The sequence below is a fragment of the Rhinopithecus bieti genome, unplaced genomic scaffold, assembly GCF_001698545.2.
Source record: "Rhinopithecus bieti isolate Rb0 unplaced genomic scaffold, ASM169854v2 scaffold_1618, whole genome shotgun sequence".
NCBI classification, from domain to species: domain Eukaryota; kingdom Metazoa; phylum Chordata; class Mammalia; order Primates; family Cercopithecidae; genus Rhinopithecus; species Rhinopithecus bieti.
Window position 1 is genome coordinate 4446101 of NW_016803937.1, and position 16360 is coordinate 4462460.

The 16360-nt window shown below is 49.4% G+C and overlaps 1 protein-coding gene across 3 annotated transcripts in view; it reads left to right on the plus strand.

Annotated features, from left to right (window-relative positions):
* Positions 1-9953, plus strand: part of ZDHHC7 (zDHHC palmitoyltransferase 7) — a 41047-nt gene extending 31094 nt beyond the window's left edge. For 2 of the 3 annotated variants that reach the window (XM_017860656.1, XM_017860666.1), the window contains exons 4-8: positions 2652-2776; positions 5205-5301; positions 6441-6522; positions 7184-7314; positions 7887-9953. In XM_017860656.1, coding sequence (XP_017716145.1) covers positions 2652-2776; positions 5205-5301; positions 6441-6522; positions 7184-7314; positions 7887-8063 — 612 coding nt within the window. In that variant the 3' untranslated portion in view covers positions 8064-9953. The remainder of the gene's footprint in view (positions 1-2651; positions 2777-5204; positions 5302-6440; positions 6523-7183; positions 7315-7886) is intronic. The other variant, XM_017860649.1, reaches the window with a different exon arrangement.
* Positions 9954-16360: the final 6407 nt, after the last annotated feature.

A 16360-nucleotide genomic window follows, 5' to 3' on the forward strand; every position in this document is an offset into this window, starting at 1 on the left:
TTACCTTGGTCATAAGTGACCAAAAACTGGGGTAGCATTGGGGTGGCCGCTTTCCAGAAGTATCGTGCCACATCGTATCATATTTGCTGCTGCGGAAAAGTGCATGCATGGCTCATAAAATTACGGTGTTTGCATGTTTTAAAATCTGGCCCATTTCCTCTTATTGAGGAGATTTATAACACTCAGCTGTTACCTGAGGCATATATGCAACATTGTGGGATTTTATAAATCAAAGCAGTGTTAAGATCCCTAGATTGCTGGAGGAAAGTTGATTAAAGACTCCAGGCCGGGTGTGGTGGCTCATGCCCGTAATCCTAGCACTTTGAAAGGCTGAGGCGGTTGGATCACCTGAGGTCAGGAGTTCAAGACCAGCCTGGCCAACATGGCGAAACCCTGTCTCAACTAAAAATACAAAAAATTAGCCGGGTGTGGTGGTGGGTGCCTGTAATCCCAGCTACTTGGTAGGCTGAGGCAGGAGAATCGCTTGAACCCTGGAAGCAGAGGTTGCAACGAGTCAAGATCACGCCACTGCACTCCAGCCTGGGCAACAGAGCGAGACTCTGTCTCAAAACAACAACAACAAAAGACTCCAAATTGTGGAATGTAATTTTTTTGGGTGGTGGGGGTGGCGGGGGGACAGAGTCTCACTCTGTGGCCCAGGCTGGAGTGCAGTGGCAATCTCAGCTCACTGCAACTTCCACCTCCTGGGTTCTCTGCCTCACCCTCCTGAGTAGCTGGGATATTACAGGTGCCCGCCACCACGCCCAGCTAATTTTTGTATTTTTAGTAGAGACGGGGTTTTGCCGTCTTGGCCAGGCTCATCTTGAACTCCTAACCTCATGATCCACCCACCTCAGCCTCCCAAAGTTCTGGGATTACAGACGTGAGCCACCGTGCCCGGCCAGTAAAATGTTTTACTAACTCTGATTTAAGTTTTCAAAGATGAGTGTAAACCCTTTTCTAACTTCTTTAAGGAGGCAGTGCGTTAGGAAACACTTTGATCTTGACCAAAACAGCTTCCCCATATTAGGGCCATGGGACTGACGGGCCTGGTTTGGAGGAAGTAAACTTTGGGGGAGGTTTGGGCAGTGAGCGCTCACATTTGCCCTGCAGCCCCTCCTGGGGCCCCCTGCCTGTGCTGCCCGAGGCTCCAGCTCTGGCCCATTGTTAGCCCTGAATCCAGAGGGCCGCAGTCTCTGGCTCTGCAGGGCGCTCACCTGCTGAACCTTCTAAAATTTGGATGTCAACCCTCACCCTGCAGAGATTCAGATCTGTGGCTCCCGAGCCCAGCCAGGCACCTGCATTTTAAGGAGCTCCAGCAGGGCCATTTGCTGTTGGCAGAGCCCTTCGCCACGTCTGCCATCTCCCAGGCTGTTAGCTCCCACCTTCCGTTTGCACCCCACCTATATCCCCTGTCTTTGCACAACCACTGCAGCCCCGACTGCTGTTCCCAATGTCTGTGGGTCTCATTCTCCAGACCGTGATTTCTATGTGAAATGCAGACTCTGGGCTAAGAAGCAGACACAAGGCCTTGTTCCTCTTCTTGAGGCATTGGAACCCCCCCAGGCAGGCCTATCTTATTCCTCCCCGCCACAGCTCCCAGAATTGTCTCCCACAAACATGGTTTTGATGACATACCTCCACTGCCCAAAGAACAAAGCCTTTGCTGTTGCAGCCAGCTCCAGCCTCACCTTCCCTACATTGGGTCCTCAGTTGACGTGGTGCTGGTAGGGTGACTCGTGCCTTTCAGCTCTGCCCCTCACCATCAGCTCACGACCTCCCCGACTCCTCCTTCCACTGCCTCGCCATTGCGCATCTTGTCCAGCTCCTCTAGCACTTGGGGCACAGGTGGATGCACGTCCGAGTTTCTGGTGCTGCTCCCGCTGGGCGGCCTCGTTACCAGACCTGAGTCGGGTCAGGTGGTCTGGGCCGCCACCTCCAGGTGTGTGTGTGAATGCCTTTGAGGAGGTTGGCCAAGAGGCAAAAGTATCACATCACTTGAGCAACACGAAGTGAAAGTCCTTTTTGAGATTTTGTTCCTTGTTCCCCGACTGCCCGATAAGAAAACTCTGGGCAGTGCTTGTCAGTTACCTCCCCATCAGTAGGGGCTACAGGGAAGTGCTGTACACAGAGGTTCCTTGCCCCCCGGGGACAGTCAGTGCCCTTGTCTGGGAACAAGCGTTGCCTGTGAAAATGTAGGTGGTTAAGCCATTTATCAAAGGGATAATAAAGTAGTTTTTATTGTTTGATGATATAGAAAATACAATATTTTTTTTTTTTTTTGGGACGGAGTCTCAAACTGTCACCCAGGTTGGAGTGCAGTGGCACGATCTTGGCTCACTTTAACCTCTGCCTCCCGAGTTCAAGCGATTCTCCTGCCTCAGCCTCCTGAGTAGCTAGGATTACAGGCACACCCCACCATTCCCGGCTATTTTTTTGTATCTTTATTAGAGATGGAGTTTCACCATGTTGGCCAGGCTGGGTTGGCCAGGCTGATCTTGAACTCCTGACCTTGTGATCCGCCCACCTCAGCCTCCCAAAGTGCTGGAATTACAGGCGTGAGCCACCGCGCCCAGCCTGATTTTTTTTTTTTTTTTTTTTTTTTTAACTTTCCTTCTCCCCAACTAAAATACATTCTTCTTATATGGTAGGGGGCAGTACCCAAAGGAAACGCTACAAAAGAATACATGGAGAGCTTGCAGTTGAAGCCCGGGGAAGTGATCTACAAGTGCCCGAAGTGCTGCTGTATTAAACCCGAGCGCGCCCACCACTGCAGGTACGTGTGCGGCTGTATTAAACCCGAGCGCGCCCACCACTGCAGGTACACGGGCCTGGAGAATCTGGGCAGCGCTGCACGGGCCGGTCTGTAGGTATCACGTCCTTTCTGGGGTAGGGAGCTGAGTAAAGGGCCGGTGCCCTACAGTCTTTTTGGGAACTGGGAAACAGTATGGACTCAGGGATCTCCTCCTTCCCGAGGGACTCACTGTGGCTCAAAAACCGGAGGAGGTGAAGAGGTTCCTGCCTGTTTTGGCACACATGCTACGGGCCAGCACGTGTGTGCTCACAGCTCCTGGGCACATCCTATGGTGGGGAAGCGTAGAGGCCAGGTTCTTTTGGGCGTGCTTTTTTTTTTTTTTTTTTTGTATTTATTTGGGTGTGCTCTCAAACACCAAGTTGTATTTTTAAACCCCACAGTCCAGTTATCTGCCTGGCTCAAGCAGCCTTCCTGGCCCTCACGCCTCACTCCTGCTGGTCTTGGTTGCATTTTATCCTTTTCCCCCAGATTTGCCAGCTCCTGACTCCTTCGTCTGCTCCTGGAGGGGCTGGCTATTGATTTCACGTGTTGAAGTGTGGATGTCTGGGTGTATTTCTCCATTCCTTGAAATAGTTGTCACACATCCCTGTACTGTGAAACTGCTGGGGCGTGGCTGCACCTGGACAGTACCCTTCTCCTGGGGGGTTGTGGCCTGCTTGAATAGGCTGGAAGCCATCGATGGCCTCCACCAGGAGGAAGCCCAGATACAGGGTGCCGACTGCTTTATGGCTGGAGTGAAAGCTTTACAAGATTCGTATCCACATGGTTTGGCCAAAAAGTGAAGAAAGATGAAATGGTATTGGAGAGTAGGTGGGTGGTTGTCTTGGGCTGGGGTTGGAAATGGGCAGTGACTGCATATGGGCTGAGGTTTCTTTCTGGGATGGTGGGAATGTTCTAAAATTAGATGGTGATGGTCTCACAACTCTGCAGATAGACTAAAAATCATTGAATTGTACATTGCAAATGGGTGGATTTTTATGGTATGTAAATTATTTTGTGGGTGGGGTGGAGTCTTGCTCGTTTACCCAGGCTGGAGTGCAGTGGCACAGTCTCGGCTCACTGCAACCTCTGCCTGTCAGGCTCAAGCGATTCTGGTGCCTCAGCCTCCCTAGTAGCTGGGGTTACAGGCGCCTGCCACCATGCCTGGCAGATTTTTTTATTTTTAGTAGAGACGATGTTTCGCCACATTGGCCAGGCTGGTCTCGAATTCCTGACCTCAGGTGATCCACCTGCCTCGGCCTCTCAAAGTGCTGGTATTACAGGCATGAGCCACCTTGCCCAGCCTATGATGTATAAATTATACTTCAATAAATCTGTTTCTTAAGATAAAATGGGAATGTTTTGGAACAGGTGCTATAGAGGATGGGCAGGGAGCTGAGGTCAATGAATGGAAGGTGATGTTATAGGCGGGGCACAGTGGCTCATGCCTGTAATCCTAGCACTTTGGGAGGCCAAGGCAGGTGGATCACAAGGTCAGAAGATCGAGACCATCCTGGCTAACACGGGTAAACCCCGTCTCTACTAAAAATACAAAAATAAATAAATAAATAAATTAGCTGGGCGTGGTGGCGGGCACCTGTCGTCCAGCTACTAGGGAGGCTGAGGCAGGAGAATGGCGTGAACCCTGGAGGCGGAGCTTGCAGTGAGCCGAGATCGCACCACTGCACTCCAGCCTGGATGACAGAACAAGACTCCGTCTCAAAAACAAAAAACAAAAAACAAAAAAAAAGGTGACGCTATGATAGCAAGTCTTCCTGGAGCGAACTTGCTGCCATCGATGTTGCTTGATGTAATTAAATGGTGCAAGCTTGGACTAAAAAGTGATTGATAATCAAATTAGTTATTTAAAATTGGACATAGAGAGTGTTTTGGGCAAAATTAAAATATAGCCGTAAGCACAAGATGACTTCATGCCTGGGTGTATAGTTGATGATTCAAGATGAATATGCAATCCATATTGCATATTCATCAGTGAATATGGATTGAATGGTAGGAATTATTTGAAGATACGAAGAATGTTTTTTTCTCTGAAGGTAAAATTCAGTTTTGTTTTTTATTGAAATAGACTTGTAGGCTTGCAACATTAGGAACATTATTGATAGGTGTACATGATCGAGCTCTACTGGGGGAGAGTCTGAAAACTCGTGGAGTATGGCTCAGTGTGACCTTTCGTTCCAGCCTGTTGGTCCACTGAATATTTTCTTTAGGAAACAGAAGACATTTAATTAAAATGATAAACCTTAAAGGAATATAGTGAGTATGTATATTTTTTTGACATGCTGTATTAGAATATGCATTCTAATTTTCCTCCACCTTTGATTTTATTTGGTTGTGTTACTCTGGTTTCCTCAGAGCATGGAATAATGAAAAATCAAACTCTCCTTTTCAGTATTTGCAAAAGATGTATTCGGAAAATGGATCATCACTGCCCGTGGGTGAACAATTGTGTAGGAGAAAAGAATCAAAGATTTTTTGTGCTCTTCACTGTAAGTAAAAATATTTTTGTAGTGACTTACATTGAATTTGAAATTCTTTAACTGCTTCTTGCCTGGAGCAGGGAAATCTACTAACGTCAGACTAGTTTCTCTCCAACCTTTTCTCCAGGATTCAAATTATAATACTGTGCTATCATTGGCAAGAAGTAGTCCCAATAAATAAATAATATGTTGCTTGTATTATTTTAGGTGTTCACTGTAATTCTCTCCCAGATGTCCTCAATCACTATTGTTTATTAATAGCAGGAATCTTCCTAAAATATGTTAGAGTTTTTTTTTTTTTTTTTGAGACAGAGTGTTACTCTTGTTGCCTAGGCTGGAGTGCAGTGGCGCAATCTTGGGCTCACTGCAACCTTCGCCTCCCAAGTTCAAGTGATTCTCCTGCCTCAGCCTCCCAAGCAGTTGAGATTACAGGCATGAGCCACCCTGCCCAGCTAATTTTGTATTTTTAGTAGAGATGGGGTTTCTCCATGTTGATTGGGCTGGTCTTGAACTCCCGACCTCAGGTGATCTGCCTGCCTTGGCCTCCCAAAGTGCTAGGATTACAGTTGTGAGCCACTGTGCGCGGCTATTTATTTTTTTATAGACGGGGTTTTGCCATGTTGCCCAGGCTGGTCTTAAACTCCTGAGCTTAAGTGATCTGCCCGCCTTGACCTCCCAAAGTGCTGGGATTATAGGCGTGAGCCACCATGCCCAGCTGTATTTTTCTGTAAAATTATTCCACTTGGTCTAAAATGTCAACTACTGCAATTTAATCCTTCCCTCATTTTTTTCCCTGACAAATAAGATGGAGGTATAAACATGGTGTGTCATCAGCCTTTGCTCCTAGAAAGATTTAATTGTTTAAATTACTAACTGGCTGGATGGATGACTCAAGGTCAGGAGTTCCAGACCAGCCTGGCCATGGTGAAACCCCATCTCTACTAAAAATGCAAAACAGTTAGCTGGGTGTGGTGCCTGTAGTCTCAGCTACTTGAGAGGCTGAGGCAGGAGAATTGTTTGAGCCTGGCAGGCGAAGGCTGCAGTGAGCCGAGACTACCCCACTGCATTCCAGCCTGGGCAAGAGAGGGAGACTGTTTCTAAAAAATATAAAAAATAAAAGTGACTAATCCATCTCCCCCTCATTCTAGATGTACATAGCTCTGTCTTCAGTTCACGCTCTGATCCTTTGTGGATTTCAGTTTATCTCCTGTGTCCGAGGGCAGTGGACTGGTAAGTTCCCTGGCTGTGTGTCATGCCTGGCCGTGCATGCTGTTTTTTGGGTAAAAGGGGAAGGCTTTAAAGGAAGAAACAGGTTTCCAATTTTGAAGGAAATCATTGCAATTATTTTAGGAATTGAATTTTAAAGAATTAAGTTTTAACACCACCATTTTGCTAGTATATTGTTTCCCCGAAAGCTTGTGTCCGTCTCCTGGTCAGCTAGCTCTCCATTGTTCAAACTAGTCTTTGCGTTCCTTACGTGAGTGATCGACCCTAATCAAATGTAGTGAAAACAGGCGCTCATTATCCTACCTTAGATACGCAGTGAGGTCTGGACTGGCTCGTCCCACCCCAGGTGGACATGGGGAATGGACTCCTGTGAGCACTGCTCACTGGAATGGGTGCACACAACTCCTCTGGTCTGGCTTCAGTTGCCATTTAATTCACAAATACAGTGTCAATAGAAACCTCAGAAAATACAGACTCTTTTGAAACCACTGGCCAGGAAGTCATGGTATGAATTTTTGCTTGGAGGGGTGGCCCTCTGTTGCTCCTTGGAGAACAATGAATGTGCCCATTTAGCAAGTGAACAACTTCCCCCTGGAAGCCGGCCAAACACTCTGCCACTTGGGGTATTCAGGACCGGTTATAACCGACTTCCTCTTGTCCGCAGAATGCAGTGATTTTTCACCTCCGATAACTGTAATCCTGTTGATCTTCCTGTGCCTTGAGGGTCTTCTGTTTTTCACTTTCACTGCAGTTATGTTTGGCACCCAAATCCACTCCATATGCAACGACGAGACGGTAAGCTTTGTTCTCGGCTGTGTGGACTTCATATGTGGTCCAAGCTTGAATGGAAAGTCCTAATGTCAACAACAGGTGCCTGTGGACTGACTCGGGAGCGTAATGGGACGGTCTTGATGAGCTTCAACCGGCTCCCTCTGTTTGCTGTTTCTTTCATTTTGTGCGGTGCATATTTCTGGTCTCAGTTTGATTTGCCAATCAGCAGAGCCAGGCAGATTCCCAGCTCCCAGTGCAGTCAGTAAATTTTAGGGAATTGACTGCCTTTAGGGCCTGGCTCTGCAGGCCTGGAGTGGCGCTCAGTAAATGTTTGTACACAGTAACTAACAAGTGAAAAACGTTGGTGCCTGGCTGGGAGGGCCATCGTGGTAGTCGGGGCTGGCCGCATGGCTGCAGCCGGCCTGGGCTCACAGAGGCCATGGGGGTCTGGACTGGGGCAAAGCGGGGAAAGAGAGTTCACTCACCGACCCTCCATCGAGCCCACACTGTGCTTGAACACGGTGTGATTCCAAGGCTTGGTGGGGTCTGCCGAGCTTCCTGGAGCCGCTGCCACTTGCTTTTCTTTCTGCTTCCAGGAGATCGAGCGACTGAAAAGTGAGAAGCCCACATGGGAGCGGAGGCTGCGATGGGAAGGGATGAAGTCCGTCTTTGGGGGCCCCCCCTCACTCTTCTGGATGAATCCCTTTGTCGGCTTCCGATTTAGGCGACTGCCCACGAGACCCAGAAAAGGTGGCCCGGAGTTCTCAGTGTGAGGCCCAGCTCATCAGGCTGGAACTGGCTCACAGACGTCCACTTACTTGTTTGGGGTCTGCAGGGTATCAACAGCTCATCTGTGACCAACAGGGCAACTGGAACCTACACAAACCAATTGCTTGCAGCAAGCAGAGTTTTATATATTTATAGTCACAGATGGCAGAGGAAGAGGCTCTCAGTCTCCACCTGTACAACGACGGAAAGGTGTGTGGCCATGCAAAGAAGCCAACCACCATGGCCTCCTGCAGAGTTGGGACTTCTGTGGAGAAGACTGGGTTATTACATGGGTTATTCAAATCCTGTGTACTGAGCTGCTGTTTCCAATCATGAAAAACAGTCAATCCAGTGAACAGGGATTCTCCGAGCAGTTATTTCAGGGGGCTCCTGCTGACCCCGCCACTCAGCAGTGCACTCCCTGGATCACAGCAGGGCGTTTACATAGAAAGACGTTTTGGTCTCGATTAGCTCCGATGCTTTGCACTGAAGTTGCAAAAGATCTGTGCACTGAACAGTGAAGGTGGCTTCCGGCACACTCCCCGCTGCCCCGGAAGAGACATCCTTTGACTCTCAGCAAGTCTGTGTATGCGTGTGTCTGTGCGTGTGCGCGCGTGTGTGCATGTGTGTCAAAATTGCCAGTGTTGTTTAGGCAGTGTAACATTTACCGGCTGTGTACAGCAAACAAGCTATTTTTTAGAAACCGACGTTTCAGGGAAGAGGGGGAGAACCACGGGGTCCTGCCCGTGGTTACTATGAATGTATTGCTGTTGGAGGACATCTTGATCCAAAGAACAGCCGTTCCTGTGCGGCCCTTCGTTGCCCTCCTGCTTTCATTTTTTAAAGAAATCTTGAGTGCTTGAGGGCCTTGGAACTGATTTTTTTTTTTTTGTTCCAGCCAAATTAGCAGTGTATAAATGGCACCTAGGTAAGAGCAGAGCCATGGCTCAGTGACTTGATACTTTGGGCAGCTGGATCCTGTTAGTGGTGTGTGGGGCAGGGGAGGCATCCCAACTGGAGAGGCAGGGCCCAGCTCTTGGGTACCTCTGGGAAGGTGAGGGGACCATGAGGCAGCCAGCCCCTGGCAGGGGCGATTATGCCACCACACAAGCAGCGCTCCAGCTGGGAATGGTCAGATGGGCGCCCTCGTTGGATTTTTTGGTTAGCGTTTATGTTTTCTTCTCCACCCACGGCACAGGTGATAAAATAGGATCCTTGGTGCGGAGCTTAAAATTACGCCAGAAAGCCAACAGCTCCCCTCCATGGGGACTTGCCTTAAACTTGCCTGGTTTGTACATTTTTTGCCGGATGCATCAAGAAGCAATCTGTGACAAAGTCTGAGGGCCTTCCTTTAAACGTGCCCTCCACGCTAAGAGAAGTTGGCGTCTCCCTCCCGGGAACGGTTTTGCCTTTCTGTTCATCTGTGAACTGTTTTGTTTTTAATTCCTCTGTACCCCATCCGAATCAGGGCTTCTACCACTGCTGATGCAAAACCACAAAGGGACCTACCTGAGCCACCGTCCTAGCCAAGCGAGCAAACCTGCAGGGGTTTGGAAGTGGACTCGGTCACCGCAGAAGTGTGTGCGTCACTGGGGGAAGAACTGCGTCATAGCCACCGGGACAAAGCATAGATTGTGGGTGATCCTGGCGACACGAGTTTCCAGGATTGTTTTGCATATTCATTTGCACATTGTTGTCGGGGTTGGACATGCGTGTGGGCTTCAGTGTGAGGCTTTTAATATGTATATCCTGTTATATCAATAAAACAATTATCCAAGTGGTTGAATCCTGTGAGACTTGGCAAGTGTGTGCAAATCAAGTATACTTGACTTTTCAACCTCTTCTTTCAATGTAACTTTTATATGAAATAAAGTAATCAATTGACAGTTCTCAAATGGCTTCCAAAGTGCCCGTTCTTCATGGATGGCAGTGTTTTCAGGGGGTACCTTTCTGTGGTTCGTGGATCCAGCCTCAGGCTGTTAAGGTCACTCCCAGTTTCCAGAACCTCTGAATGCTTTCATGCCCATGACGAGTGACCTGGGCGCTCAAGCACGACTCATAAATGTTGCCCAGTGAGTACTGTTGCTTGTTGAATGTTTGACTCCCATCCTTTTACTTAGTCCTTTTTTTAGTGCTCTTTAAAATAAAAAGTGTTTCAAAATCTCTCTCCACAGTCCAGAATCTCAAGTACCTACAATCTGATTTTAATTCATTCAACAAATTTGTCTAATATTTGCACTGTGAGGGAACCAAAATGCCCACTTAACTTCCAGAGGCCAGATGGTCAGTGTGTGCCGCAGCCCTGCCTTGCATGTGCTGTGCCTTGGGGCGCCTGGTGGCATTCCAGACACGCAGAAATGGGAAGGAGACTTGAACACCGAGGCACGCACCTGAGCTGGACCACTGCATGGGCAGCAGCCCTCCAGCTTGTATTTGTGGCTCTGCTGAATGTTGCTGCAATGTCAAAAATATCCCCCAAATAGGAAGGTGGCTAAATCCTATCTTCTATTGTATGTGAACTTGGGTTGGGTATGGAAGCAGGGGAGAAGCTTGAAGGGTAGCCTGGGAGCGACACACAAAAAGCAGGATGCCCATAAAAAAAGCACAAGGGCCCTACAGCATCTCCTGAGGAACCTCTTTTTTTTTTTTTTTTTTGAGACGGAGTCTCGCTCTGTCGCCCGGGCTGGAGTGCAGTGGCCGGATCTCAGCTCACTGCAAGCTCCGCCTCGCGGGTTTGCGCCATTGTCCTGCCTCAGCCTCCCGAGTAGCTGGGACTACAGGCGCCGCCACCTCGCCCGGCTAGTTTTTTGTATTTTAGTAGAGACGGGGTTTCACCGTGTTAGCCAGGATGGTCTCGATCTCCTGACCTCATGATCCACCCGTCTCGGCCTCCCCAAGTGCTGGGATTACAGGCTTGAGCCACCGCGCCCGGCGGACTCTTTTCTAATTTTAAGATTGCATGTTGAACCGCCTAGGCTGATCCTCTAATTTTCTTATTGTACATTCTGTTTTCTGGAAAATCTTTAGCTTTGCTTTTTTTTTTTTTTGAGACAGGGTCTCAGGCTATGGTAGTTTTAATTTCCGGAAGCTTTTTATTTTCCTTTGTGGTTTTGAGGAAACATCATCTCGAGTGTCTTCTGCGGATGCCCTGCCGTTCGCTGTCTAAGGATACTGGGGTTTTGTTTTGCGTTTCCCCTGGCTTCCTGGGTGGTTTTCTCCAGCCTCCCCACTCCGCATTCTCTACTCTGCGTGCTCTCTGGCTTTCCTATTGGAAGCTCTCCTCCATGTTCTGCGTGAGACACCAGCCCACTGCCTGGTAGGGCTGTGTAGGGAGCCAGCTTTTCTGTGAGGAGGTCCCCATCTCCTGACTGGAAGACTGGCTGCTGGCTTTTCTGGGGCTTGGTAGAGAAGGGCCCAGAAGCTTCGCTGGGCAGTAAATAGACCCGCCCCTCTCTCCTTTTCTGCTCCGAGTAGTGCCTGGTGTCCTTGACTCTATGATCTACCAGGAATAGCTGCCTCTCTCCTTTGGGTTCTGGGGGGTGGTACCTAGGAGTCTGACCTCCTCCTACAGAAAATTCTTTCCCCATCCTTCATATCTAGGAACCACTTGTCAAGCTCCAGTGTTCCTTGGTGCTCTCTCCCCATCGCTGGGAGGCAGTGTGGCCAAGGTGGTCATTTCACGGGTGGGGAAATGGAGGCCAAGCAGCTTTCTGACATGCCCAGCTGGGTGAGTAACAGGGCTGACCTCTCACGGTCTATCAGCCCATGCTCAGGAGAAAATTTCCCCAAATACTCACCATAGCCCTTGTTCATGGAAGACCTGCCTGTCCTGTGCTAAGATTTAACACGCACGGTTTCCCTGAACTCTCGCAATCACCACCATCTCATGGATGGGGAAACTGAGGTCGAGAGAGGTTGCTTAGAGGCCCATAGGTAGCAAACAAGGATCATATTATGTTTTAACATTATCAATACTAGCTGTTTAATAATGGTGCCGTTACTAATAATGTGAGAAACTGTAACAGGGACTTTCCTGCAACTCACCTGATCATCCAGAAGCACAGAACTCCATGGGGGCCAAGAGCCGCCACTTCGTGGATTTTCACACGTCACCGATGGTGGCCACATGGGAGGAGGGTGCCAGGCGAGGGACTTAACCCTGCGGGGAGAGAAGGGATTGGCCCATCAGCGTGCGCTGCATGACGACCACCAGGGGTCGCCATGATACAGCAAATACGCACTACTCAGCCCGCGGGAACAAGTTCACCCACTGCTGGCTCATCTGCTCAGCAGGTTCACAGGTATTTACAGAGCACCTACTGTGTGCCAACAAGGCGCCTGCCCTCAGTAGACACAAATTGGCTGGGTGCGGTGGCTCACATCTGTGCTCCCAGCACTTTGGGAGTCCAAGGCAGGTGAATTACTTGAGGTCAGGAGTTTGAGACCAGCCTGGCCAACATGGCAAAACCCCGTCTCTACTAAAAACACAAAAATTAGTGGGGCATGGTGACTCATGTTTTTAAATCCAGATACTCAGGAGGCTGAGGCAGGGGAATCGCTAGAACCCAGGAGGCGGAGGTTGCAGTGAGACAGTGAGGCACTCCAGCCTGGGTGAACAGAGTGAGACTCTGTCTCAAAAAGAAAAAAAGATACTAATACAATAAAATATGCAATTTGTAGACTGATGTCTGCTATCAGTGCTGAGAACAGGAGATATCCACTATCAGCGTGGATATTGTGAAGGAGGAATTGTCAGGGAAGGGCCCTGGAGGGAGGTGAGGGGCTGTAACTGGGTTACCTGACTTGCAAAGGCCCTGGGGCAGGGAAGGGCTGGGTTCGTTGCAGTACACTCCTGTGGGAGTTTTAGTCTTTTTTTTTTTTTTTCCCCGAGAGAGTCTTGCTCTGTCACTCAGGCTGCAGTGCAGTGGCGAGGTCTCGGCTCACTGCAACCTCTACTGTCCATGTTCAAGCAATTCTCCCACCTCAGCCTCCTGAGTAGCTGGGATTACAGGTGCCCACAACCACGCCCGGCTAATTTTTGTATTTTTAGTAAAGACAGTGTTTCACCATCTTGGCCACTCCTGACCTCAGGTGATCTGCCTGCCTCAGCCTCCCAAAGTGCTGGGATTACAGGCATGAACCACCACATCCAGTTTTAGTCTCTTTAATGTCAATGTGAAGGGGTGGCCTGCCCCTCTACACCTGTGGGCGTTTCTCATCAGGTGGAACGAGAGACTTGAGAAAAGAAAGAGACACAAAGTATAGAGAAAGAAAAAGTGGGCCCAGGGCACCGATCTCAGGATTTATTGATCATTGTCTTTACTATCTCAGAAAGGGGGAAGTGGCAGGACAATAGAGTCATAGTAGGGAGAAGGTCAGCAAGCAGATGTATGAATAAAGATCTGTGGCATGAATAAGTTTAAGGAAAAGTGCTGTGCTTTGATGTGCATATACAAACATCTCCATAAACATTTCCAGTGCATAAAGAGCAGCATTACACTAGCACATCCCACCTCCAGCCCCAAGGCAGTTTTCTCCTATCTCAGTAAATAGAACATACAATCGGGTTTTAAACCGAGACATTCCATTGCCCAGGGATGGGCAGGAGACAGATACCTTCCTCTATCTCAACTGCAAAGAGTCCTGCCTTCCTCTTTTACTAATCCTGCTCAGCACAGACCCTTCACGGTTGTCGGGCTGGGGGACGAACAGGTCTTTCCGTTCCCATCCACGAGGCCGTATTTCAGACTATCACATGGGGAGAAACCTTGGACAATACCTAGCTTTCCTAGGCATAGGTCCCTGTAGCTTTCTGCAGTGTTTGTGTCCCTGGGTACTTGAGATTAGAGAGTGGTGATGACTTTTAACAAGCATGCTGCCTTCAGGCACTTGTTTAACAAAGCACATCCTGCACAGCCCTGAATCCATTAAACCTTGAGTAAACCCAGCGTATGTCTCGCAAGGACAGGGTTGGGGGTAGAGTTACAGATTAACAGCATCTCAAGGCAGAAGAACTTTTCTTAGTACAGAACAAAATGGAGTCTCTTATGTCTACTTCTTTCTAAATAGACACAGTAACAGTCTGATCTCTCTTTCTTTTCTCCACATCAATGTGGAGTCAGAACTGGTTAAGACCCCAGAATGCTGGGGCTCTGAGCTGCAAAATTCATCCAGTTTAGTCTGCCAGGCTTAGAGAAGGCGCCGAGGGGTTAACACCACACAGAGGGTCAGCAGGCTTACTATGGGAGAGCCTCCTTGAAGCCAGGTTTCTTAAGAGATGGGCTAGCTGTTCCCCCAAAGCCTAGGAGCAAAGCAAATTTGGCTTCCGAAGAGAAGTGACATCAAAGGCCTTTCCCTCTTGGGTGGGTTGTGAGGGCTCCTCAGGTGGGAACGCTGAGGTCAGCTGGAGCAGGGTGGAGGGGTGGTGTGAGAGGCCAGGAGGGGTCTGTGCATGGCCTTTCTTTGGTCTCTGTTGGGTGAGGCCCAGCCATCTGCAGCACCAGGGAACACTTGCTCCCTAGGTGGCCTGGAAGGCTGACTGTTGCCCAGCTCCATGGAGAGCGTAGGAAGCCCCCACCTGTAGCCGTCAGCACTGGGAAGCTCCCAGCTCTGATCAATCAGAGCGCCTGCTCCAGAGAAGCAGGGAGAGGTGGGACTATGGCTGGGTCCCTCGGGGACAGAGCAGCACCTGCTGAGGCTTTTGCTTTATATAGCCAGGGAGAGCAACCCCAGACACACACGTGTGTGATTCAAGCGGCCCTGCTCCAGCCAGGCCAGAGATGAGCAGCCAGGACTCATACCCCCTTCCCCTGCACCCCCCCTCCCCTCCTCTGGGCTCTGGGTGTGATGAGTGGGAGCTGGGAGGGTTTCCCTCCCTCAACATGTCCCTTCTGCACAGTGGCTCATGCGTGTAATCCCAGCACTTTGGGAGGCCGAGGCGGACAGATCACCTGAGGTCAGGAGTTCGAGACTAGCCTGACCAACATGGGGAAACCCTGTCTTTACTAAAAATGCAAAAATTAGCCAGGCATGGTAGTGTGCGCCTATAATTCCAGCTACTTGGGAGGCTGAGGCAGGAGAATTGCTTGAACCCAGGAGGCAGAGGTTGCAGTGAGCTATCACACCACTGCACTCCAGCCTGGGCGACAGAATGAGATTCTGTCTTGAAACAAAACCAAACAAAACATGTCCCTTCCTTTCCCCCCCTCAGCCTGTAACTTCCCCACCGCAGCATCACATCTAACTGGGGGAAGGCTCATACCGAAGCTGTTTTCTGTCCCCCACATCTTCATGTGAATGAACGTGTTTTTTTAGGGGAGTGCTTTTCAAAGCACATTCCCCTCCGTGGACCAGGAGCATCGGCATCACTAGGAACTTGTTAGAAATGGAAATTCTCAGCCCCACCCCAGACCTCTCCAATCAGAAATTCTGATATCCACCCAGTGATATCAGAGCAACACGCTCCAAGTTGAAAATCACAGCTCTGGGACCCAGGATCAGAAAGAGTAGGGGATTCCCTGGGTGGAGGGGAATAGGCTTTTCCAGATCAATGCAGCCAGAAACCACCAAATCCGGTCATCTGCCGGCTATTCAGCATCCCAGCACCAGGCTCACCAGCTGTGAGGCCCAGAGTGGGTCATCTCCTGCCTCTGCATTTCAGTTTCCTTGTCTGTAAAACGACAACAACTTCTGCCTCATGCAGCTGCTGGGAGGATCAGCAATAATGAATCCTGAAGGGCAAGAGGATGCTTGGCACATAGGTGCTCAAGAAATAGTAAGGATGGCTGGGCGTGGTGGCTCACGCCTGTAATCCCAGCACTTTGGGAGGCAGAGGCAGGTGGATCACAAGGTCAAGAGTTCAAGACCAACCTAGCCAATATGGTGAAACCCCATCTCTACTAAAAGTACAAAAAAAAAAAAAAAAAAAAATTACCCTGGCGTGGTGGCAGGTGCCTGTGGTCCCAGCTGCTCGGGAGGCTGAGGCAGGAGAATTGCTTGAACACAGGAGATGGAGGTTGCAGGGAACCAAGATGGTACCACTGCACTCCAGCCTGGGCAACAGAGTGAGACTCCATCTCAAAAAAAGAAAAAGAAGAGAAAAGAAATGGTAAGGACTATCATAGGATGGGCTGCAGAGGGCTCTGCAGCCTTCGCCTCACTGGAAGCCAGACCCATGGAGCAGAGAGTGGGAGGCCTGATTCCGTGCCCATCTTGTTTACCCCTTACTTGGTTTTTTGGGATAACATGGTGATCGCAGTTAAGATGGTCTAGCGGTTTTCTGTGGGTTTTTTAAAAAAGAAAA